The 26,247-nt window shown below is 41.7% G+C and overlaps 1 protein-coding gene across 1 annotated transcript; it reads left to right on the forward strand.

Annotated features, from left to right (window-relative positions):
• Positions 1–995: 995 nt before the first annotated feature.
• Positions 996–26,247, forward strand: ppp1r14c (protein phosphatase 1, regulatory (inhibitor) subunit 14C). Its single transcript, XM_071479034.1, has 4 exons — positions 996–1,320; positions 21,196–21,279; positions 22,103–22,135; positions 23,724–26,247. The coding sequence occupies exons 1-4, from the start codon at positions 1,087–1,089 to the stop codon at positions 23,796–23,798; spliced, it is 426 nt and encodes a 141-aa protein (XP_071335135.1). The 5' UTR covers positions 996–1,086; the 3' UTR covers positions 23,799–26,247.

The raw sequence follows: 26,247 nt of genomic DNA on the forward strand, positions 1-26,247 counted from the left end.
CTATTGCCTAGAGTTAATATTCCACTTATTCTGTGTGTTGCTACATAGCCTTAAAGTCTAAGGTTCACATTACACATTCACAGCCTTTGTTGTGTTTTATTCTTATTTTAGTTGAACAAGCTTCCCTTTAAAGCGAGAAACCATATAGGCCCAGGTGTGCAACGTTGGGAATCATTAAATGTGGATAATTTTGCATCATCTCAGAAGAAATTTAAGGTGATCAGAAAGCAAATTGCCTCAGCATAATGTTTTGCAATATACTGTATATACGCATGCCTCTTATGGAAAATACAACTCTACATGACCAACAGGTGGCGCAACTTACTCTTCCAATGCCTGACTGGAGTGTTAGGGTTCAGACATACTCAGCATACAAACGCATGTTGGTGATCCAAATTCAGGTGTGCCTATCCAACCATGGTGTACACATCGACACAACACATAAGAAGAAGACATAAACGCCCAAGAGACATAGTTCAATAAATGAGTAAAACAGGAGCTGGCAGAGTGCGGGACTGTGAAGACCTTCTGGCTCTCCAGCAGCTGCTTGTTCTCCAGAGCGCGTCGGTGCACAGACAAGCACCATGGAGGGAATTTAGCTGACACACTACAAAATACACACAACAAATCATGTTTCCTTGTTCAGAAACTTTTAGCTTTCCAAAATAAGCTTTAGACCCTGTTAACAATCTTTCAGGGTCATTTTGAGATTCTTGAATTAAAATCACTGCAGAAATCCCCTCAGTTCACTGCCATTTCACCGATCGTGGAAAGGTCATTTTCTGTCATGTTTCACAGTTAGGCTATTACCGGTACTTGAAGCTCGTCTTATGAAACGCAGTGTTGGAAACTGGTAATTTCATCCCACTGTAGAGAAAGAGGGAAAGTGATTCTAATTTTGAACATGAGACAGGCACCCAAGACGCTCGCTTCTTGCAGTGTTGGCTCCGCCTCCTCGGCTGTCTCCGGCGCTGCGCTTTAAATAGCAGCTGTTTAAAAGCTCCTCACCATTCCCCTGTCTGCCGCTCAGCCCGCAGTCCTCACTCATTCACACGTTTCTTTAATAATAAGCCCTCTCATCCCGCAATGTCGGCCGCCAGCACCGAGACCAGTGCCCCACTGCCCACCGCCGGCAGCCGCGTCTTCTTCCAAGCTGCGCCCGGGGTGGGCTGCGTGGGGTCCGGCCCCATCACCGGGGACGACCCGGTCCAGAAGAAACAGGGCAAAGTGACGGTCAAGTACGATAGGAAAGAGCTGCGGAAAAGACTCGTCCTGGAGGAGTGGATCATTGAGCAGCTCAGCGATTTGTATGACTGTGAGGTGAGTGGAGCGGAAATCTGAACCCACACACACGCACCGGCACATCCTAAACCATATGGAGACAGGTGGGGAACACTGGTCCTGAATACCTGCTTTGTCAAATCTGTGGCCTTGTGAGACAAATATAACCTTATACTTAGACCCACTGGGACAAACATATGCCGAAATGTTGCATTATGAGTTGCATTATCTGGATCATCTAGATCTGCAGCTCATCTCCTGCCATCTGTGATGTGATACACTAAATAGCCTGAGCCTTTATGCTCAGTGGTGCCTCTTTGTCCTCTGCATTGATACCTGCTGGCTTATGGCTGAGGGGAGAGTAGCATGGGGAGTCTAAGCGACACAAAGCTGTCTGGCTTGGTACTGTAGCTCTTTGCAGGCCACTTTGACTCGAACACCATGTATCGTGTCCTCTCTCACACGCTGTGCCGCGAAGGCAGAGAGAGGGATGGCTGGATCATCGAGGAGAGAAACCGCACGGTTGCGCCTTTTACGCACCGGTCGCCCCGGTCTTTACCCGAAAATGTGCCCATTACCCGATTCCATCGAACTGTCGTTTTATCATTTGGATCATCGTTTTATTCCCTGCACCCGGTGTTCCTCTCCATACCGAGTAATACCCGAGAGCAAAAAGGCACGTTAAAGAGCCCCTGATTGTGTGTCAGTTTTCTCTGTGGTTGTGTTAAGATTCTGACCTTTTAAACCCTTTTCACCTTTCGAGGGAGGATCTGTCGCCAGACGGTATTGACAGCCACATCATTCTGCGCCCCCAGCGTTCACAGGTCGTGTTCTTTAACATTTAAAGGAGGAGAGGGTTTGTGTGCGGGTTTCTATAGGTGATGTGGGAATGTGTGTGTGTGTGTGTGTGTGTGTGTGTGTGTGCAGTATGCTGCCAGAGCCAAGTTGAGGGGGGAGGTGGTGGCAGACTAGAGAGGAGGAAAGAAGGGCAGTGGGTTAAGGATGTGCTGATGCTGTGACTCTCCTCACCAGCCAATCACCTCCTCTGGCTCTGACCCCCTTCCTTGCAGCAGAGGGTCTGCACAGACTCACACATATGCACAGACACACTGTAGGCATAGCTACAGCATGTCTGTCACCTCAGACTCAGCCAATGAGAGATGGAATAGGCGTTGAGATCGTGCATCCACACGTGCATGCTCACATGAGCCTGCTGGACTAGGCTGTTTTATTTAGATATAAACAAGGAGATGTGTGTGTGTGTGTGTGAGAGAGAGAGAGACACCTCCACGTACATGTGGTTATTCATTTCTGTGACATGCTGCATTTCAGATGATGGCGAAGATTGATTGCCCTGTGTGCGCACGTGCAGAGGGGAAACACCTGCACAAATCACAGCAAGACACTGAATTGTCAACATGGAAGCGTTATTGTCTGCCTGAGTAGTTTGTCCCTCTACTGACAGAGCATTGCAATGCAAATATTTCTCGCCCATACTGAAGGCAAATACACTTTTCAAACAAAGCCGCTGTGATCCGCAGCTCCAAACTGCCCCTGTCTACTAACACATCACCAGAAGTGAATCTTTCCTGCAGCCGTCCAACTCTCCTATGATTTTCATCCTGTTTGCATCCTCCTCTCTCTTTGTAGTCCTGCTGTGGGTAGAGAAGTATAGCCTGTCTGAGAGTGGACTGGTTTACATTTCAAAGCCAACTGAGCTCTTGGCTACATGTCTGTCTAGTTGTCAGCAGGTGCACTTGATCTACAGGTCGTATGATGCCTCCTCTCACATGGATCCACCGGCCGAGTTGATGTTTCGCTGAGGGCTGGAATGCACCGGCCCAGCATTTCCCTCAGACAGTCACATCTGGGCCACGCAGTATTTGCGTTTCTCCTCCAATGGAAGTGTGGTTTTGTATACAAGGCTGTGATTTTGTTTAATGGAAATGGATATTTGATGAGTAATCAAAAACACGCTGCAGATCACGAGATACATTCCCCGTTGTGATTTCTGGATGTACATAAATCAGTCTTATTTCACCATTGTAGCATTACCGGTTAAAAAGACTTCACTCTCTTACCCGTTTGTCTTGACCTCAATGGGAAATCTGCAGTCCACATTTCAGTATAGATATTCCCAGCAGCATGACCCCTCCTCATATTATGTCTTTCACACAGTAAATGGGATAATATCACATGATAATCCCCTGGCTCTGTGGCGTTGTTGCCAGTCTGATATCACGCTGGATGCTGGAATAAGTACAGCGGTGAGTGGCAGTATAAAAAGATATGGAGGCTGGCAGGATTTCAGAGGACAGCAGGTAATGAAACGAGTACATCCTCATTTTGACATGTGGCACATTGTTAAAGTTGTCTTTCATCTTTGCGCCGCTTTACTGATGGTGTGTGGTCACATGACCGTAAAGTGGAAGTGACACCCCCGTCACGCCTGCTCACACCCCCATGTTAAGACCTAAAGTGGACACAGGTGTGTATTTTGTGTATGTGTCCGTGCGTGAGTGTGTGTGACAGAGCGAGGGAGAGACTGCTGATTTGGCTGCACCGGCCTGGCTTAAAGGTCAGCCTCTGTATCCGTTTCATGAGAAAACCTGATACAGAGAGCATCACAGTGTGTGTTTGTGTGGGCGGGGGGGGGGCCTGATGCTGAAAGCAACAGAGTGGAGACAGGGGTTAACTCAGACAAAAATTGGATTTTATTTTTCTATAACAGGTTTGGTGCGAATTTCTGGGATATATTCTTGTGTCCGCAAAATGTTGTGGAGACGATAAAATCCAGAACAAGAAAAGAAAACAGGGACAAATTTAAAAGAGGCGAACTGGATACAAAAACTGCTTTACTGACATAGCAAAAGAGAGAAAACTCATGTCTGTACGCTGAGTATGAAGCTACAGCCAACAGGTGATTAGCTTATCTTAGCATAAAGACTGGAAACAGGGGGAAATGGCTAGCCTGGCTATGCCACTTGTTTATTGTAATATGTAGAAAAACTGTAGTTTCAACCAAAAAAAATAACCATTTGCGCCAGAGCCAGGCTTCCCTTGTCCTTATGCTAAGCTAAGCTAACCATCTCCCAGCTGTAGCTTCATATTTAGCATATAGATATGAGAGTGGTGTTAATCTTCTAATCTAAATATCTGCAAGAAAGCGAGTAGTTTATTACTCAAAATATCAAACTATTCCTTTAACCGTCAAACAAACAAGATATTTAAATACAAAAAGAATCTGCAACTTTTATTACAGTAGTAGTTTAACCTCTTCCTGTGTCTTTCATTACAATGGTTTTGTCCAACATCGATTTTAATTCGCCTTCAGCCTCTCTCCGCCTTGCTCTGTGTGTCTTCCTCTCTCTCTCTCTGGGTTATAGGATAACAGAGGGTGAGTCCTGTCAGAGATGGATTCCTCTCTTCTCTCCTGGCACATGTCGCCTCTGTTCATTTGGCCGTTGAGAGGACAGTAAGGAGGGAAGGGAGAGAGCGGAGAGGAGGGGTGACTTGAAGAGAGAGAGAGAGAGAGAGGGAAGGAGAGAGATAGCCAAGGACCCAAGTGCTCCCAGTGCACCTCTTAATACAGTGGAGGCTACGAATACAGTATCTTACTGTCTCCTTATCGTTTTTCTACAAAGCCATTGTTCACATTATAAAGAAGTCATTGGAGGAAATCTCCCTCATGGTGCATTTATTTCTTTTGGATAAACAATTTTTTTCTACCTATCTACCAATTAAAACAAAAGTGACAATCCACAATATTTTTGTATAATTAATAATAGTTTACCATCATCACTGATTTAAGAGTACATTGTAACTTGATTGGGCTGTGACTAATTACTATTTTCATTATTGATTAGTTTGGTCATTTTCTATTCGATTCTTCTTGGTTGGATTCTGTTTGGTTGTGAAGAAATGCCAGAAAATAGTGAAAGATGTCTGTATACATTTCCTAAAGGCCAAGGCGATGTCATCACATTACTCAGTTTATCCAACCAAAAGTCTAAAACCCAAAGATATTCACTTTATTTTTCGTTTTCTGTGTAGCCTTTGTTTCTTGAATAGGCCCTGCTGATTTTAGTAACCTCTTTTGTAAAGGATCATAAAAAAGCATAAACCAGGACAATGCACCAAAAAGTACACAAATAAAACAATGCTGAAAACCAGGCATCAGTGCCATGAAGGCTAAAACAAGATAAATGTATCATCAAATGTGAGAAGCTGGAAATAAAGAATTTTTTGCTGAATAATTTTCTGTTGACTAACTGGTTAATAGACCAGTTATGTCTTGACTTCACTTTTGAAGCTAAAGTAAAGGAAAGAAAAAAGAATCTGTTCTGGTGTGCATTATCTGAAAGACATGTGGACAAATAGCTTTTGATCCATGGATGGATTACCAAAAAAGTCGCCCTGGCACAGGCCCAGGAGCCCGAGAGGTCAGGGGCCCCTGCACCAGAGCCTCTGTATAATGTGACTGCTAACTTTTCTTGTTGGAAAGTCACTGAGCTCAGTTTAAAGGAACAAAACGACCACAAAGAGACACAAAACAGCCACTGGAGGACCCTAAACAACCCCGAAGAGATAAAAAAGAGAGACACAAAATGACTACAAACAGTGTAACCATGTAATCATCTCTTTCCCTCTTGGGTCCTATAAGGGAGGGGTAATTAGCCTTGTACCTGCGTGTGCCCAGGGGCCTATTTTCTCATAATCTGATCATTTTTAATCATGTACCAGGAAAAAATTTACATTTAGCAGCACTGAAGAAATCTGATCAAAAGCTCCTTTTGTATTTCTATGGGAATACTGAGATGTAAACTTGCCTAATCTTTCACTTAGCTGAAACATAATCCTCATGTCTCCCTCACACCTTCTTCACTGCCTCTGGAAATGAAAGCCTGCTCATATGAGAGACTGGACTAGACTGTACTGGACTGCAGTTTAATGCTGAGGTCAAGTCCAGGGGCAAGGTGCATAACCCATATGTACACACAAAAACCATGCGTACGCCATCTCCTGCACATGAATTGATATTTATGAACACAGAATGTGCGGTGAGACTGTGTGCACCTCACACATTCTTTTGACCTTGTGTACACGTTTTTCTTTTTTTTTTTTTTAGAGCGAAGCAAGTTAGATACAGTGAAGTGAAAAAAGCAAAATAAGGAGACACACGGAATTTAACATGAAACAAAACTTCTGACTTCACAGAGCTTCATTCATTATTGCTGTTTACACAGCAAAAACAATTTGACAATTCATAAATAGAAATAACTGAGTTCGTGTGCTCAATATTTCCTTTGGAACTGTTTAATATCATATCCTGCTTTATTGTGAGTCATTCTTTAAACTGTTTCCAGACTATTTCAATATTTAATAATCACAGTCTAGTGCCTAACGAAGATATGTCTATACCTGAGTAAAACAGGACTTTACAGTTAAAGCTATTGTTCTCAAGTGTACTGTTGAGCAGACAGTGTTTTAGTCTGCAAGCTGATGGATTAAGGGAGTGTCTTCATCCATTTATGGCTGATTTTGAAAGTAGAAATCAAGCTCATGCACGTTCGCCCAATTTCTCAATAAGTGAGATTTATAAAAGAATGCGTATGCATATTTCTGGTTTTGTGCGCACACATGGTTTTAGTCACTGTATTTTATGCATCAGGCCTCAAGTGATTAAAAGGCAGAATGTGTCAACACAGTGTTGTGTCTGTCTGTCTGAGAGCACCTCAACGCAATCGATGAAGGCTATTGAGGAAAAGGCTTTTACTTTGTGTGAGAGAGAGAATAACAGAGTGACAGAGAGTGATAGAGTGGTAAATCTGTTGTCCACTCTGCAGTTTTGTGTGTGTGTTGTTGGGGTGCAAGCTGCAGAATGAGGGGAGAGAGACACTGTAATGTCCTACTTTTCCATGGCTCAGCTTCAATAGAGCCCCACTCAATGAAGCTTATTCATGTGTACAAGCACAGACACAGAATTCTGCCCTCAGGCCTTATATATGTGTGTGTGTGTGTGTGTGTGTTTGTCTGTGTCTACGGGTGTGTATGGATGTGTGTATAAAGCCATGCGTGCTTTTTTGGGTTGATGATATTCCGCTGCTATTTGGCAGATATGGGGTGGCGAACGGTCGGGGGTACTTTCCCTGAATGGTTGAGCGTGCGCGCACACACACACACACACACACACACACACACACACACATAGGTCAGTGTGCCTATTTGGACCAAATGGAGCAAAGGGAAGTGGGAGATCATCAGGAGCATCTTCTCGAGGATAATCTGTCTGGTGCTCTCTTTCTCTGTGGATAATCATCACCACAATAAATGGAGGAGAGCTGGTTATTCTCCATACTGTTTTGTGTATGTGGGTCTGTCTCAAGGCGATGTTTGTGTGTGGAGTCTGGGTTTTGTTGCTGAATTCTGACCCCTCTGGGCAACAACCCTGACTTCTAAGTTGAGGGAAAAAAAAGAGCATTTTCATCTCTTTCCCTCTGTTTCATTTCCCCCTCCTCCCCCTCTTTTTTTCTCCTGTGACCTTGTCAGTAACCTTTCCCTTTGCTCGCCTTTCATGTTTTTCTTGCTGGGATGGAGAGGGACGATGTATCATGTGAACCTCATAGGGCAGCAGAGGAGGAGTAAACAGTGCAATTCAAGCCAAGTCATTAGCAAAATTCAATAGGTTTCGGAATAGCATGCCAGGGACAAACACACACATACTGACACACAAAGACAGAAGCATCATGTTACTGTTCAGGTTACTGGATATATATGTACACATACTGTAGATGTATACAGGTGTAAGCAGTCAGTATTTTATGGTCTTTTGTAGGTTTATAGGAGATGACTTAATTATTTCCCTCTTTACTGGCCCATTCAAATGTGCCTATATCACCTCTGACAGCTGATGGATGTTATCAATTGATCACATCTCACTTTGACTGATGACAAGAAGCCTGATTACCTCATTATTTTTAAGACGGTTGCTTTCAAAATGTGTTTTAAAATAAAAGATGTACAAAAGCAGGGAGAGAGAACAAAAGGTGTGGGAAAAAGAGAGAAAAAGAGGAAGGAAAATGAAGGCAGGTATTATAAAAAAGGATCCAGAGTGGCTGCCATTAGCTCGGCTGACAGGTACAACCATTCGCAGGTTGTACCAGTCAATTTGGATGTTTGTTTTAATGAGTGGCCCTGATGTGTTTATGTATCTGAGCAGGGAACGGGGGGGGGGGGGGGTCATTGTTTGTTGCCTGTGCTGGGGAAAGCAGACATTTATCTATCAATTCATATATAATATATATATAATATATAATATATATCAGTGTCATTTCAATTGCACAGACAAAAATAGATAGCCTAGTCTAGTCGTTTGGCATCTGGGTCCGGGCACGTGTTGACACATTCACATAGCACCTGCAGACACATGCATCTGCTGCTAAACAAATCAGTGGTGATGACAAGACGGCCTTTTAGGCAGCAGATAGCCACCAGCTGCTGAAACTCTTATAAACACGCACGCAGCACAAAGGTGTCAAAAGCTGAGCTCAAAAGCAAAACAGAGGGCAGAGGTTACAGTGCGGTTGTTTTGTCGTCTCTCCACATTTTCCATTCTGCTGTCATTCTCCGCACTTTAACTCCTCTCCTCTCGTCTCAGCGTCTGACCCGTCGGGACGCCCACCCACCTGCTTTTTTATCCTCCTCCGCCTCTTTCATTTCGTGATTCCCCCTCCAGCATTTGCACTACTGTCAGTGTGGCTTTCACACACATGTGCATTAGACATTTTATGCCTGTAGTTGACACTGTTAATCACAGATGATGAGTGATTCCAGTGGGTGAAACCATTTAAATAGGCTTAATTGTTACCGTGACAATGTGGTAGCTCATGAGAACAGACAGATGGAGAGGAAATAATGGTCATTTTAAAAAAAACAATGCTGATAAAATGTTGAAATGAAATGATGTGAAGCACTTTTTTGACGTCAGCCTCTGTCTCTTTCCTTTCCACCTCCTCCTTTATGGCTTCCCATTCTGTTAACCCTGTATACTGTGTTTATGGGCTTAACTGTGATAGTATAATACTGTTGTAGTGGTTTTAGATATTACTGCCAACCCCGGGGAGGCATATCAGTCTTTCTGCTGGAGAAAATAAAGATGGATAAGGCGAAAAATAAAAAGATCTAGAAAATATCTGCAGGTTATAAACTTGAATTACAGGTCTTGCAAATATAGCCCTCGGGTCCCAAGACATGGTGACACAAGAGAAAAGCTCTTAAAATGGCAAGTGCAATTCAGAATCATAGTCAAGTGCCATGTTGTCTATTTTAACAATTTCTGTTTTTTTTTTTGTTTTGTTTTTTTTTGTGAATTAGTTTTTAGACTTGTGCATTAAAGATTGATTGAAAAATAAGAGAGGCAGCTGCAAAGTGTGCAAGCAGACTGTGAGACTGTGAAAGGAAGAGATGTTGACTTTTCACACTCACACACTGACTTTCTTGTCTTCCTATGACATCTCCTCCCATCCCGAGATGATCCAGTTAATCACTGGTTTCATTGTCAGCGGGCCGGCACAATTTATAAACTGGTTGTGTACAAAACACTGACTCACTCTCTATGGTTGGCACTGCGGAAAGATGTGAAGCGCTGCCGTCATTCACGCGTGCCTGAGAGACAGAGAGGGAGAGTCAGAGAGGAGGGAAGATTATTGTTTTGACTTTCGGAGTCAGTGGGGTGCGTTCATATGTGGATGTGCTGTTTTCTTGATGTCCACCTTCGCACGTGCTGAATGACTCTGCAAATTTAAGTGACAGACGCAGTCAGTAAGAGAGCACTGTAATTAAGAAAAAGACATTATTCTTGGTCAGCTTTGTTTTACTGCTGCTACACCACTTGCTTATACTCTATGTCCTCACAACAGGGGGTTTTCTCATTGCCTCTGAATTTGAATAAATCCATTAATGTATTGACTAGATGGTTGTTATGCTTGCTGACTGGCTGACTGCTTGTGACCCTAATGCTATTGACGCCTTAAGTCCAGTTTAGCTGGAGGCGTGTTGCTTTGCACTGAGGGCGAAGGTCCAAATGGGCCCCAACTGTCAATACATCAGCCTGAGGGAGAAACTGTCTGCCTGGTAAATACAGTAAAAATGAATCATGCGCCCCTGAACCACAAAACTGTGAAATAGAGTCACAAGACAGATGCTGGTATTTTTTTTTATGCTTGAAAATCCACATTAGGGGGAGGAGGAGATGATTTCAAGTAAAGCATGTGCCTGTTAGCAGCTCTGATAGGTGTGTGAGCAGCTGGGGGCTCCTATCACTCGGGAACCTATGCAGGTAGCTGCCATAGCTATACTGTAGCTGACACGTGCCTCCTTAAAATCTGACTACATGTCAGGGGCTACAGAGATACCACATGGTTTGGCTGCTTGAGTTGCAAGTTTCCAATGCTGCCAGAGACTGTTGATAATCAACATTAAGCAAGTTGAAGAAGGACTCGGTAATCGTTCACTTTTCAGTAACCCACGTCTAGAAAATCCATCTCTGCTAACGCTACTGCTTGCTGCAACCGCCGCTCTCTATCACAGTGGATGAAAGAGGAGAAACAAGGCAATTGTCTCAGTTATAAGAGGCAGAGGTAAAATAGAACTATGTCTAACCATGTCGGAAATCAAAGGTGTTTGTTGTTGTCCTTTCTTGCCTTTGCGCAGCTGGCCAATCACAGCATAAAGTGGGTGTCGATGTTGGATTGCTGGTTTCAGCAAGTTACAGAAATGGTCAGGTAAAGTCCCTCATCATCTGATGTCAGAAAGGTGAGGGGGGAAGCTGTTCATCAATCCAACAAGCACTTCTGAGGAAGCACAGCGGCTGCCTAAGTGCACAGTTCAATGTCACAAAGTAAATGCAAACACTGTTAAGGTATAATTAAAGAACAATACGACTGAATATGTAATATAGATAATACAGGAAATCCAACACTGTAAATCAAAATGGTGGGACTGCCATCAACTCCTTGCAGTCTACCTTAAATCTGAGTTTGTGGTTGTGCCCCCAGAAAAGGTGACCTTTCTTATCCAGACCAAGAGTGAGCAACGAGGTGTGAATGATGAATTAACATCACAAGTAGCTACCAAAATCATCATGCATAATCATTGTTATTTTTAACTGAAATGTTCCTTTGAGGATTAATTTCCTCTCTTCAAGCCTCGTTTTCTACCAGTCCCCCTCTCTGACGTACAGTGTCCTCTGGAGTACAGCTGAATCAGCGGGGGAACGAGCTTTTGCTGCAGCAGCTAACTTTATCCAGTGAAGTCACTTCATCTGTGCTGTATGGTTTCAGCAAACTGTTTCATTGGGGAAGGTGGTAGAAGGTGGGGGATGGAGGAGGGGGGTGAGTGGGGAGGGATAATGCTGTAGAAACACTTGTTTTTACCATTGCGCCATCTGTCGTTACTGTTACAGGATTTTTTTTTTCTTTTCCCATGCTTTGTAAAACTTGTCTTCTGCCTTTGCGCTCTTGTTACCTCTGATCCTCCAGTCTTCCCTCTCTTTTTTTTTTTTTTTTTTTCTTGTCCCGTCCTCACCATATACTCTTTGTCATGCGGTAGTTTCCCTCCCTCACCTCACTTGGTCTCATAAGATGGATTCATCCAACCTTGGGCTCCTCCACGCTTTTGATGTGACACAGCATGGCAGTGCAGAGAGAGGAAGAAAGCTGAGCTGTGAGGTTTCACTGTGTTGCGCAATCCTCCTGCTTCCTTCCCCTCTGCCTCATCATCACAGTGACCCACTTATCTATACGCTCCCCATCTCCCTGAATCTTTATTTTCTCCTCTTATGTATTCTAATTGCTGCTCTCATACGTACCTCCTTTTCATTTCTTTTCACTTCCTTTTTCCAGTCATTTTTTTACCTCTGTAACTCGGCACAGTCCCTAATTTAGCTCACATCCTTTCTTATTTTATTGTTTGATTTATTAAATCTTTCCTTCTTTTTTTTTGTGTCCTACTTTTTAGTGATGTTTCCTTGTTTACAGTATTGTTTGAACATTTTAGCATCTCCTTAATAATCTCCTCGCTTTCTTCCTGTCATTTATCTTATAACTTTCACACAGAGATGTGATTAAAGATGTGCGGGTATTATTATCTTACTTACCAGTTAACTTTCATTTGAAACCTGATCAGACAACCTGTGTGTGTGTGTGTGTCTGTGTGTGTATATGTGTGCTCAGCATTATCTAAGTGATGTAGGGAGCTGTCAATGTCAGGCACATTTTGTATGTATTAGACACTCGGCTTCAATATACCATTACAGGCAAAGACTGAATGTTCCCGTGCTCTTTGCCCCAATGGAACATAACCCTCCTCCCCACACACACACACACACACACACACACACACACAAAGAAAATGACCACAGACAAAATGACAACTGATAGACAGTGGTGTTCACTGCTGAGTCTCCATTTTCCGCATCTGTACCTGACAGCGGCCATGATCCTCCAGACAAAACCTTTTAGCTACATTAGTGCCCCACTTGCCAGTTGCCTGGGCTGCAGTAATGCTACAGCCTAGTGCTAAAATAATTAATGGCACAATTTCTCACTTCATAATAAGGGGTCTTGTGACCAAAGGAGTACTCGGGCTGGCTGGAACCATTAGCAAGCTAATCTGCGCATATGTTTACTGCCAGCTAGGCCAGCTATTAGTACAATGTTTAAATCTTTTGTGTAGACGCATGCACAGTTTTAATGCTACAATGTAAATATTTCAGTGGGACTTGATATGTTTCGTCTTTCTAATTTCCTCATCAGCTTATGTTTCTCCAGCAAGACATTCTGTACACAGCTGGGGGGGGGGAGTCTTTCTCTGTATGACGGAAACACATTACAGAATTTGATTCGGAGCTACTGTGACTGTAATGTTCTTAAAAACGTTTTAACCAGAAGCTATGTTTACATGGACAAACAAGGAGGGTATATATTTTAGGGACATTGGCTTTCTAGAAGTCTGTAGTGTGTTTCACAATAGTTTTTACTTGTGAACATTTTAGCATTGGTTACATTTGAAGCACAGATCTGCCAACACTACATAGATGTGAAAGATAAAAGAAATGCAGCTGGTTAACCAGCTTTACCCAGATTTTTCCTTTGCTAATGTGTTAATTTTGTGCAAACAGACAGGCTGGCGAAGCTACTGAAAACTAGCCTATCGACGCCAATCTGTCAGTCGGTCACGTGACCCCAGCTCCCCAGTCATAGTAATGCATCTGTCAAGAGAGTCTCCCCCAGACTTTATTTCTAAGGTGCAACAATGTTTCGTTACTGCAGTATTTTAAGCACATGCTTGCAGCTAGCCACCCAACCATTATCTAATCATTACCTAAAGATCATGGACTTCTGTGCATGGCATACTGAAAATAGAACTTGTTTTAAATAATAAACCTGTGTAGCATAATTATCTTTGTGGGTAGCTGGCCTCAGCTAAAGCCTTTTGCAATTATTTGCTCAGAAGGTCTAAGCACTGTCCAATATAACTGGTCGTTCTGGTTCATACAAATAGGCTATGAATAGGAATAATAATGAATCACTTGGCCGAGTGAAGTGATACCAAGGAGTCACAAGGAGTTTGACTCTTTGTTCATGTTCAGGGTTTGAATAGAGTCTGAATAGAGTTTGTGGTGAGTCACTGGGTCGGGCCGCTTACATTAGCTTCGATTCACCTCATCGCAGAGTAACCAGACTGAAAATGCTGCCGGCTGCTTCGCTGTTGGTGGAAAAAACAAGTCTGGCACACATGCACACACTTTCTCTGCACATAACAAACACACTGGCTGGCTGTCTCACTCGCTGTTTGTCCCGATCAGACCCTCTTTTACATAGTCTACACAAAGTTGCCTTCATCGCAACAAACACTTGGCTCCTTGTTATCTCTTTAGCACACACTATCCTCTACACATAAATATACACACTAACTCTTTTTTCCTGTTTTCATCACTCTGTCTTTCTTCTACATATGCAAACACACAAAGTTGCCATCATCTGCAACAAAAGCAGCTTCTATACTGTAAAAACACACAAATACTAACTTTGATGGGGCACTATTTTGGCACTAACTACACAGGAGATCACACTTTTTCCACTAACATAATACAAATAACAGTCAGATGATTTCAGATTTTATAACTTTACCAACATATATGTCCAAGCATATATTCTGTGATTTCTGAGCTGGGTGCCTACACATGCCTCTGCCTCTGTTTGCACTTGTAAGTTATCTGTAATGCATTGCAGTGTGGGTACAATAGTATGCCACAATACCACACTTGAAAACCAAGTAATTTTTCGTGTTTGTCCTAGCATTTTTCAGGTATATTTTATTTGCTGTGTTTCCATTGTGAATGCACTACATAATCAACAAAACCCAGGTAGAATTCATATGTATATTTGTAAGTGTTTTGCACATTTGCACGCTGTCAGGCAAAAAAAGAATTCTATTGTTCTTTTTGTTGCTTGAGATCATATTAAAAACAAGAAAAACATCTCCTTTTGTTACATATGGTGTAGGAATACCTATATATAAAATATCTGTTTTTAAGATGAGGTTCTGGATAATTTGCATGGATACCTTTTGAAACCGTTTCTTCATCTACTGTCTTAGAAAACCAGCACAATATCAGATATTATTTTTCATTATTTTAAGGTGTATTTCTGTGTGTTTGTGTGTCTGGCTGTCCCTGTCTGTTTCCTGACAATGTGCGCTGTCATTTTATCACCCCACTGCTGGCAAGATGGAAAATTATTTTCCCCGGGCTGGTGGGTGTGACCTCAACTATTTTAGGCTCTCAATCACCAGCAGGACAACAACAACCTCAGTGTTTATCTGCATGTTAAGTGTGTGAGCGTGTAAGTGTGTTTCCATTCTTGTCATTGCATGGAGTATATTTAACACACTTAGGCACTTTCCCACAAGCTCCACAGAGAGACAAGGCCTTGTGGTGAGCGTTTCTCTGCTGAAGATTGATGGTGCCAAAAAAAAACTGTGTGCGTGTGTGCGCGTCTGTGTGGGAAGACTTTCACGTCGTCTGTGATTGCCTGCAGTCATGCTTCACACACAGGCCATGCTTTCCCTAGTCATCACCAATCACAGTGACAGAGGGTGACGGACTGCCTGCTGACAAGGGGAATAGTCAGGGACACACACACACACACTCTCTCTTAAACATGAACACTAGGCAGATTGACTAGGGCTGTCAAGAAATATTCGAAAGTTGATTATGTCATCAAATTATAAAAAAAAAAAAGACATTTGATTGTGAAAACTAATAATTGATTGTGGAAAAAAAAAAGCAGCACTACTGCCTGTCGCCTCGTGATTTTTTTTTTTGTGTGGGCCTGCGCCACTGCACTAAATACACTGCATGACAGATAGGTGTCACACAACTGCACTTTCATTGATTGAAAATGAAAAGTGGGTCAAGCTGAAACAAGCAAATAATTCATTAACAACGTGTGGTAATGATGGCAGAGACTTCACAAACCAACTTGGCCGCAGAAAGAGTGATTTGCACTCTGAGTAAGCTAAAAAGCCCCGTTTGGAGATACTTTGGATTTTGGTCAGTAGATGGCAAAACTGTGGAACCTGGAAATGAAGTTGTTTGCACGACATGCAACAGTTAGCCTACCATTCCAGCATCAGCAACCCAAATAAGCACCTGTGCACGCAGTTATTTCTCTTGTTGTATTAGATAGATAGATAGATAACATTGTCCTTTGCCCTCAACCCCCTTAAGAAGTAGGTCAGTGTGTTAATTTCACCCTCCTGACTGCTACTCATTCTAATTCACTTATTCATCTCTATTATTAGGTTAAAGCTTCTCTCTGTATGGAAAGCAGCAGACCACAGTATGCGAGCAGGACACCAGTCACTATTGCTTTTTACACATATCATCTCTTGTTTTTGCAACTCTGAGGCTTGAAATTCGAGTTTATGGGTTTCACTAAGCTTCGAATATTGCGGCTTTACATTTTCAGTTTTTATAACAATTTTTCTGTTACAAGAGAAACAGTGAAGTTGAGAAAAATAGATTTAAAAACCTAAAAACTGTGTGGATACTGCACTGTGGAAAATCTTAAGGGAGCAGCTAAAACATATACAAACATAATTTGCTCTTGTTTCCTTAGCTTTTTTGTGAATTTGGACTAATGACCTCGTTTGACAAATGAATCTATATTCTAATACATTTAATATGTGATTAAAAGTTACTATTTGTTTCACCACATGCCAAATCATAGATAGATTTCACCATAGTGAGAGGCAGCAGAAATAGCAATAACTGCTCCTCTTTTAAGCTAGGCTAGTGTCCTTTTAGCAGGGCTACTTTATGTGGTGTTACTTTTTCTCCACAATGATTGGATTTAGCTTCTTCCTTATACAGGACTGTCTCAGAAAATTAGAATATTGTGATAAAGTTCTTTATTTTCTGTAATGCAATTAAAAAAACAAAAATGTCATACATTCTGGATTCATTACAAATCAACTGAAATATTGCAAGCCTTTTATTATTCTAATATTGCTGATTATGGCATACAGCTTAAGAAAACTCAAATATCCTATCTCAAAATATTAGAATATCATGAAAAAGTATACTAGTAGGGTATTCAACTAATCACTTGAATCGTCTAATTAACTCGGAACACCTGCAAGGGTTTCCTGAGCCTTGAAAAACACTCAGCTTGGTTCAGTAAACTAAATCACAAGTATGGGGAAGACTGCTGATCTGACTGCTGTCCAGAGGACCATCATTGACACCCTCCATCAGGAGGGTAAGACACAAAAAGAAATTTCTCAAAGAGCAAGCTGTTCACAGAGTGCAGTTTCAAAGCACATCCACAAAAAGTCTGTTGGAAGGGGGAAATGTGGCAGGAAACGCTGCACAACCAAGAGAGATGACCGCAGCCTTAACAGCATTGTGAAGAAGAGTCGCTTCCAGAATTTGGGGGAGCTTCAAAGACAGTGGGCTGAAGCTGGAGTCCAGGTATCAAAAGCCACTGTTCACAGACGTGTCCGGGAAATGGGCTACAATAGCCGTATTCCCATGGTCAAGCCACTTCTGAACTCAAGACAACGGAAGAAGCGTCTGACTTGGGCTATGGAAAAGAAGCACTGGACAGTTGCAGAGTGGTCCAAAGTCCTCTTTTCAGACGAAAGCAAGTTTTGTATGTCATTTGGAAGTCAAGGCGCTAGAGTCTGGAGAAAGGCTGGAGAGGAGCAAAATCCAAGTTGCTTGAAATCCAGTGTGAAGTTCCCACAGTCAGCGATGGTTTGGGGAGCCATGTCAGCTGCTGGTGTTGGTCCACTGTGTTTCATCAAGTCCAGAGTAAATGCAGCTGTGTACCAAGAGATTTTAGAGCACTACATGCTTCCGTCTGCTGAAAAGCTCTATGGAGATGATGATTTCATTTTCCAGCATGATCTGGCACCTGCCCACAGTGCCAAAACCACCAGTAGATGGTGTACTGACCATGGCATTACTGTCCTCGATTGGCCTGCCAATTCCCCTGACCTGAACCCCATAGAGAATTTGTGGGGTATTGTGAAGAAGGAGCAGAAAGACACCAGACCCAACAATGCAAATGAGCTAAAGGCCGCTATTGAAGCATCCTGGGCATCCCTAACACCTCAGCAATGCCACAGGCTGATTGCCTCCATGCCACGCCGCATTGATGCAGTAATCCGTGCAAAAGGATTCCCAACCAAGTACTGAGTGCATTAATGGACATTTTCAAATGTTTGATTTTGTTTTGCTGTTATAAATCTTTTTTTTTTTTACTTGGTCTGAGGAAATATTCTAATTTTTTGAGATAGGATATTTGAGTTTTCTTAAGCTGTATGCCATAATCAGCAATATTAGAATAATAAAAGGCTTGCAATATTTCAGTTGATTTGTAATGAATCCAGAATGTATGACATTTTTGTTTTTTTAATTGCATTACAGAAAATAAAGAACTTTATCACAATATTCTAATTTTCTGAGACAGTCCTGTATATGTGGTAAAACAATGTTGGAGCCAAAGAGCAGTTACTGCAGTTTGGTTTATAGGCTAACTCTGTTTTTTTTAATCTTCTAAATTAGGCTTTCTTTTCTTCCAAAATTGTGCATTTTCAAGACATAATATTTTTATATGATATGATAGATGTCAAAAAGTGAAATTACAAAAACTAATAATGTGAGAATTTAAATAGTAACAGCATTCTGTTCATCATTTCCTCCCCTTACTTCAGCACAACTGCCTCCTTTCTCTTTCCATCTCTCTGTCCCTTCATCAATTTATTCTTCCTTTCCTTATTTTGAAATAGCTCATCTCTCCTCTGATGATTTGCATTTGCATATAACCTCAGTCTTCTGGTTCCACTGCGCTGACACCCCAACACTAATAGATGACAGGCTGTGATATGTTCTGCCACATTCCCTCATCTCTCCGCCTCTCATTTCTGTTTCTTTAATGAGGGGGGATTTCAGCGCAAGACCCCCTCACTAAGACACGGAGAGAGATTTCAGAGCGAGAAGTCAAAGGGGACGCTCAGCTCCTCTGTAGAGCGAGATGCTTAAAATGCTGGTTGTGTAAATGCCTCTTAACAGCTCAGGAGTAAGGATGAAGGCGGACTAGCTATCTGTGCAAGCATGTGTGTGAAGTGTGAGTGAACTAATGCAGATGAGATATGTGTGAGCCAGGTACGAGAGTCACGGATGTCGAGTGGATTTTTTTTTTACTGTGTAAACAGGAGTTATGAGGTTAGGTCTCCATGTTGCACATTCCAGCTGTTTTATATTCATCCTCACAGTTAATCATTTATATATAAAAAAAAAAAACTTCAATGGCACTTAGTACAATAATTCCTCTGTATTCATGCTGTTAAATATACAGCACATAATGTACCTCACCTCGCCTTTTGCAACGTCTCTTACATTTGGTATTGTAATTTCAAAGGTATAATTGTGAGCTAATTCCATTTCTGTGCACATCAACCCACCCACGCAAAACTGAAATCACAGTGACTGAGCTTTAATGCTGAGAGCTAAAATCAAATCATCCTTCCATCCTCCCTGTTCCTGTGTCTGAATACCAGTGCAAGCTCCAGGCTAAAGCATACAGGAGTCCTCTGAGAGGTTTAAAAACACACACACACACACACACACACACACACACACACACACACACACACACACAAAACTAAGAACTAGAGTCAGTTTTAGTATTGTAGCATCCTGGGTGGTCCAGGAATGCTTGACAAGATGCACGAAGCAAGGTGTTAAATCTTTCAGTCACGTTTGCTGTCAATGGGTTTGCACACCCTGTATAAGCCTGAGCCTTCCAGCTGAAGTAAATAATAGATTGGGTGTCTCTGGAGTACAACGTTTTTTATTTTGGTGTACGTTAAGGTTCATGTGGTTCATGGCACATAGCCTTCCATCATGAGATACCACAGCAATGCAGTTTTATTGGAAAATAAGGGTCTTAGAGAGACCCACCAGAGCTTGCCACTGTGGCCAAGTCAACACTCTCAAGATAGCAAGTGGCTTATTCTTTGCCAAATATAAAGATTATCATTCCTGACACACTACTACACAGTCAACTTAATTTGCATAATGTAAAACATTTTCAGCTTTCAATAACCTTTTTTTCATGTCACTCCCACATTGCTTGCAAACCCATGATGCTTTGAGAGGCAATAGAAAATACAGAAAATGAATAGGTCTGAACTTTGTGTTGCATCTTATGGCGTTCAGAGACAGAGATGACACAATAAATTGGCGCCACAATAAACTTACCATCGGACTTATCATTAGCCCATCATGTACTTTCGGCCTACAGTCAGCTTTTTTGTTTTCTGCAAATAGAAGCTTATTGTTTTTATTGGCAAGGGGTGAATGCCAGAATATCTTTCTTTTCTATGTAATTCCAATGTTCTTAAAAGCCTTGCAACTCTGGTATCAAGGTTAGGATAAGATCATTGCTATGGAAAATTAACTATTGGTGTTTAAGGTTAGGAAAAGACTGTAGCTATAGTTAAGAAAAAGCAAACATTAATTGCAGGCCTAAAATGAAAACTGTGGTTTTCTGCATGAAAGTCTGATATGCGACAATCCCTATCCACCACTCCAACCTCCACACCCTCGCTTTCCACCTCAGTACATAAAGGACATAGTGCTTTTTGCACTCGCATTGAATATTGGCATTGGACTTAAATCATGAAGTGTGGAATTGTCCAGTATGAACATATTTCGGTTTTGCTGCCATCATCCAATGAGCAGTTCAACTGTTGGTAAAGGCCACTTGGACGAAGAAGCGGCACTTCTACATGGTTTCTTTGGCTTTAATTCCCAGAAGGAAGCATTTGGATACATCATGCGGTGGCTGGGAGGGAAGGGTTGGTCCTCCCTGCATACCTCCTCTGCACAAGCCTTGTGGTGGAATAAAAAAGACCAGAGGAACACAGGACCTTTTGAAGTGGTGTTGAGCTGAATACAGCCTCTAACCACTGAGCCACTAAATGGCCCTACCCCGGCACAATGACATTTCCATATGATGTCTGCTCCTAATAGGCAAATACAGTGTGTTTGAGCTGTTTGGAGCTTGGAGTGCACAGATGTGGAAACTGTGTTTTGAATAAAGTGAAATGAAGGAACTGAAAGTGAGAGAAAGTGGCTAATTGGGGTTGGTGTCACATAAAGAAAAAGGATGTTACAATATGACAATAATAATATGCATCAGTGTTTGGTGGTGATCATTCCAACAGTTTTAGTTTTCCGTTTTGATTTCCTGCTTATGTTCGCTCCCCTTGCATGTCCTTGTCGTCCTGACATGCCTCGATCTCAGCAGCTCATTAACCAAGAGCGTCTTTATGTTGCAGGAGGAGGAGATGCCAGAGGTGGAGATAGACATTGATGACCTGTTGGAGGTCAACAGTGATGACGAGAGAGCCAGCAAACTGCAGGTATACCCCTGTGTCTGTGTGTGTGCGTCAGCCTTTGTATCTACATGTCTATTTTTAGGAAACACCATTGTAATATACTATACAATGTACAGGAGATTTAGAAGTAAAAGGAAAGAGTTGCACCAAGCTGTAATATTATGGGCAACCAAGATTATGACTGAACACAACTCATACATACTGTACATACTTGAGTCAATGATTTCCATTATTTACAGAATAATTTTGACAACCCCCAGACAATTATTTTAGCAGTAATAATGGACTAAAAGTGTGTTCAGACAGAACTTAAAGCCAGTTATCTCATTGTGTCACTCACAAGTTTGACTACTGTATGTTCTGTGCAGTTTTTATTCGCTCCAAACATCCAATATACAGATGTTACCAACTGCTGTCTTCCCACAGACTTTTTAGCTTTGCTTCTTGTTTTGTCTGAATCCACCTTCAGGGCTAGACAGGATACACCAAAAGCCCTGCATGCTGGTCTATTGAGTCTCCAGTTAGTGGAGAAATTGGTGTCATTTCCTTTTATAAACATTATGTTGGATTTCTCCCTGCATGATTCTTAACAAAGATACTTGGATTCTGGCAGACTGACACCAAGGCTTGTTAAGTAGCAATCAAGTTTTAGACATCCAAGGCATTTTCTTGGTTGTCTAAAACAGCTATCTACCGCACAACATCTGCCAACAAAACAGAAAACAAAACTGATATGTACGACTACTTTGAAAAAAAAAAAAAAAAAAGGAGCTGCATTGAATTAAAGACAATGCTGGAACTCGTCTTAATCCCTGAACACCTCTCTCTGTTTTTCCTCTCTGCACAGGAATCATTAATAGACTGCTACAAACCAACAGAGGTTAGTATGTTTAGTGTGTCTGTCATCCATGCACACATAGTCAATATCAGTGACCCAAACATTGTGGATGCTCACATGCACTATTTGTAGTGTATAGGTTCTGTATGTTGAATGTGTGTGTGGTTAATTAATGTCTGATGACACACAACCACACAAATCATTCTCTCTTTCGACTGTCACTCTGACCTAAATACAACATAGCGTTAAAAGGACCTTAAAACTACACAAACATACACACAAAGGACAGTGATTGACAGAACAGTGCGTGTTTGACATACACACACACTGTATCTGTTTACTTGGTAAGGGACTTGAGTATGTTTAATATGTGTTTGTGAGTGTGTGAATGGGTTCCTGTGTGCCTGTGTGTGTAAAGGTGTTAAGTGTTTGGGTTGGGGTGAGGCAGGGTTAAGCTATTTTGGTGATTATAGGTGGTGCAGACCAATCACATTACCCCTACATATGGTGATGTCGTCCAGCCTGGGCTCCCCATCTGTCATCTGTGTGTGTGTGTGTGTGTGTGTGTGTGTGTGTGGTCAGCTTGTGACGACCACTACAAGGTCACTGGTATCCAAAGCTACATTAGTGTCCACCCAGGTTGACAGCCGCTTATATGTGTCACACCTACACACGCACACACACACAAAAACGCTGTGATCCGTGGAGTGTGGAGAAGCACACATGCCATTTTAACGCACTCCCGCAAAGATGCCGTGAGCTGGGGAAAGACAGAATGATGAAAGAAAGAATGAGAGCACTGGTAGAAAAGTGTACAGTGTAGTGCAGTAGGAGATGGAGATGAAGGGAGGAAGTGAGGGATGGAAGCCATCGCAAGGAGATGGAAGGAGAGGGATGCAGAGGATATACGCAAAGACAGCTAGAGGGAGAAAGACAGACCAGAGTATAGGGGAAAGAGGAGGAGGAGGAGGAGGAGAGGTATAAAGGCAGTGAGAGGAGGGGGAGGCATCAGTAATTAGGTCACGAACAGTGTCACCCCTGGTATAATGAGTGGGATTATATTCCAGCATATTCTCCTCCATAGTCACACTATCTTGGACCTCTGCACAACCTCTTACTTAAATGAAGGAACTGAAAGTGACTCTCATGATTCCCCCGTGGCTCCAGCAATTCAACACATCGGTGGTATCATAATGAATGACAGTCATATTTTGTAAAACTGCATCAGATGACAATATTAGACTGTAAAAATTAAATTGGGTTTTCAGTGAACGATTTTTGAATGTTCCTCTTAAAGGAACAGTTAAAATTTCGAAAAAAGAATTTGTTTTCTTGCAAATAGTTTGATGAGGTGAGAGGGAGCTTTTCTCGGGTGGGAGGTCTCCCTGCAAGAAAGCCAATAAGAATATTTCCCAAACTATTTCTTTAAATACCAATCTGTTGCCAATCACTCATGTTCTCTACATTTATGTGGGACCTGTCACATCTCAATAAAGCAGAAACCAAACAGAAACTGTTTGGTAATTGTATGTTAAATCATTAAAGAAAAAAATGTGTTACCTGTATTTGCACTTGTGTGTGTGAATGTGCAGTTGTATATTTAACTATTTTTTTTTCTCCCTCCCTTCAGGACTTTGTCCGGGAGTTGCTGGGCAGGATAAGGGGAATGAGAAAACTCAGTGCACCAACCAAGAAGGGCCTATAATGGCTTTCATGTCAACACCAATCAAACATAATCTACATCATCCCAGCTCCACCTGCTTAACCCACTCCATATGGACTGTCATCATCACACAGAATAATTTAGCAAAACATTAGTAACTATTCTGCAATCTGCAAACATAAAGCACCATAAAGTCCATGCATATAGCACAACAAGGTGTATTATACAGTTTGACTGTTGAAAGGTACGTAAGCAAAACAGAGCCAACATGGTGAAAATGAAAATGTCAAACCCTGCAACGTGCCAGAACTGCAACCATGCTTTAACATGAACACCACCTAATTCCACATTTCAGAGCCATGTTAAAACTTCTCAAGCCGATGCCATAATCCCAACAGCCATACTGACTAAAAACACTGATAAATCTCAATGAGGGAGGTGGTAAAAAAAAATGTTTGTACTGCAGTAGGTGTGAAATTAGCTGTAGCACTATGTAAACACAGTGCTTCATGATTTTGTCTTTTTTACTGGGGTGTTTTGCTGTTACTTCTTTTTAAAAATGTACTGTATGTTGCCATTTATTGTTCACGTGATTGAAATGTGGTCTTCAACAGTTTTTATTTTTGTCCTACTTCTAAGTCAACCTCCTCATCCTTACTCTGGCAGTGCTTGCAAGGGAGATGTGAGGAAGCTGTGAGGGAGATCTGTGGTTTTATTTTAAGCACAAGGCGTTAATACATCAGTCCTGTCCTTTTGTGATGTGTAAATTCTGGAAAGAGTGGGGACATTTTAGTATGATGATTTTTAGTTTTTACCCACTGTTCTAGTACACTTTTCATCACAGCAAGGCATGATGGGTGTTGCAGGTCTCTGTACGACACTGCAACACCTGTATGATTGGCAGCCTTTCACTTATCATGTCACGCGGTGTTGTTCGTTGCTTTCCCTCATCGGAATACATATCAATTGGTTGTTTAGATTTAAGCACCAAGCCCAAACATTTTAGTTGTTTCTCACACCCGGCTTCACTTAACTCTGCTAACTAGCCTCTCTAATAGTGGTTGATGTTGCCTTTAAAGACATTCAGGATCAGTTCACCTTTTACTCAGCACTGAACCTCAACTACTGACAACCTAGAGGCAAGTACGGTTGAGTCAGAACCTGAAGACAACTTGAAACTTTGACACTTAAACCTGTCAGGTCCTGCAAGGGAAGGTGTGCCAAATGGAGGCGTTAGTGTGACACAGCACTTCCACAGAGATTTGTTTGTGAAACATCTTTGACTAGGATGTTTCAAATGTTTCCAGGTTGTAGAAGTTGTAATTGCATAATCCCAGGTTTAAGAGGTGGATTTAGATATTTATTGTTGTTAATGACCTACTGCGCACCAACACGCTCAAAAACCTGTAAGCTCTGGTACAATCATGACTCTGTTACAGGGTTGGGCCCAATTTCATTTCCGAGCAGTCAATCGTGAACCAACAGGAATGGAGCAGAGCTAAACCTGCCATGTGATATATATATATAGATATATACCCTCAGCTGCCAAAGACAAGAGCAGGGCAATGTTTGATTTTAACATAACACTTGCAAAGCACCCGTCTTGCATGCTAACAACAGAGAAAACATTCATAAAGAGTATAGATATTATGAACTTATAATCAAGCAAAAAAGACTTTTTTGACTTAGCTACCATGTACGACTTTGTAGAACTTTTTGTGTTGAAACAACGTGACAGTCACGTTGGAGAGAATCCAGGAAATTTTAAAAATGGTGCTGTTTTTGATGTTCTTCCCGGGTTTCGGTTGTGTAAAAGGCATTTTCACTGTCGATTGATGCCAGAGAAATGTGTCTGAAAGAAATATGTGTGTCTGTATTGATGGAGTGCATGCAGTCTAGAGTGGCGTCCTCCTTTGCATTTCCTCTCCTCAGTCGGAACAGGGCTGGAGTCGTGTCGCCACACGCAGCAAGCAATGTTTGATTTATTTAAAAAGATCATGTGTTTTCTGGATCAGTGAATGGGAAGGAAAGGTTGAAGAGGAAGCCATTATAGGCGGCTGGGATGCTTCCAGGATTCATGTTGAGGTACTCTATAGGATTTTCTTTCAAGAAACAGTTCAGGGGCAATAGGCTGATATTTTATAATTTATGGGATTTCATGTGGAGAGTATTTTGAAAGTGTCCATACTAGAGAGCTTTACATTTGCATGTATTTTTAAAGTAGCATGTTGAAGGGAACATTTTGTTGGCCCAAAGGTTTTTATTTCACAAAATAGAACACTTTCCTTTTTTTTATACCTTTATTATTACTATTATTAGCATTATTATTATAATTATTATTATTAAGAGTAAAATATTCAGTTATTCAGCTGCAGTTTTTTTTCTTCTGTACATCCACAATAAGCGTTCTTGTTTTTAAAATGTAATGTGATGTGTGGTTTGTTTTTGCTGATAATAAAAATGCAGAATGACTCTGTACTGTTTAAACACA

Source organism: Trachinotus anak, unplaced genomic scaffold (genome assembly GCF_046630095.1).
Source record: "Trachinotus anak isolate AG129_WGS33_773 ecotype Australia unplaced genomic scaffold, CSIRO_AGI_Tana_v1 ptg000005l, whole genome shotgun sequence".
In the NCBI taxonomy this organism is placed as follows: Eukaryota; Metazoa; Chordata; class Actinopteri; order Carangiformes; family Carangidae; genus Trachinotus; species Trachinotus anak.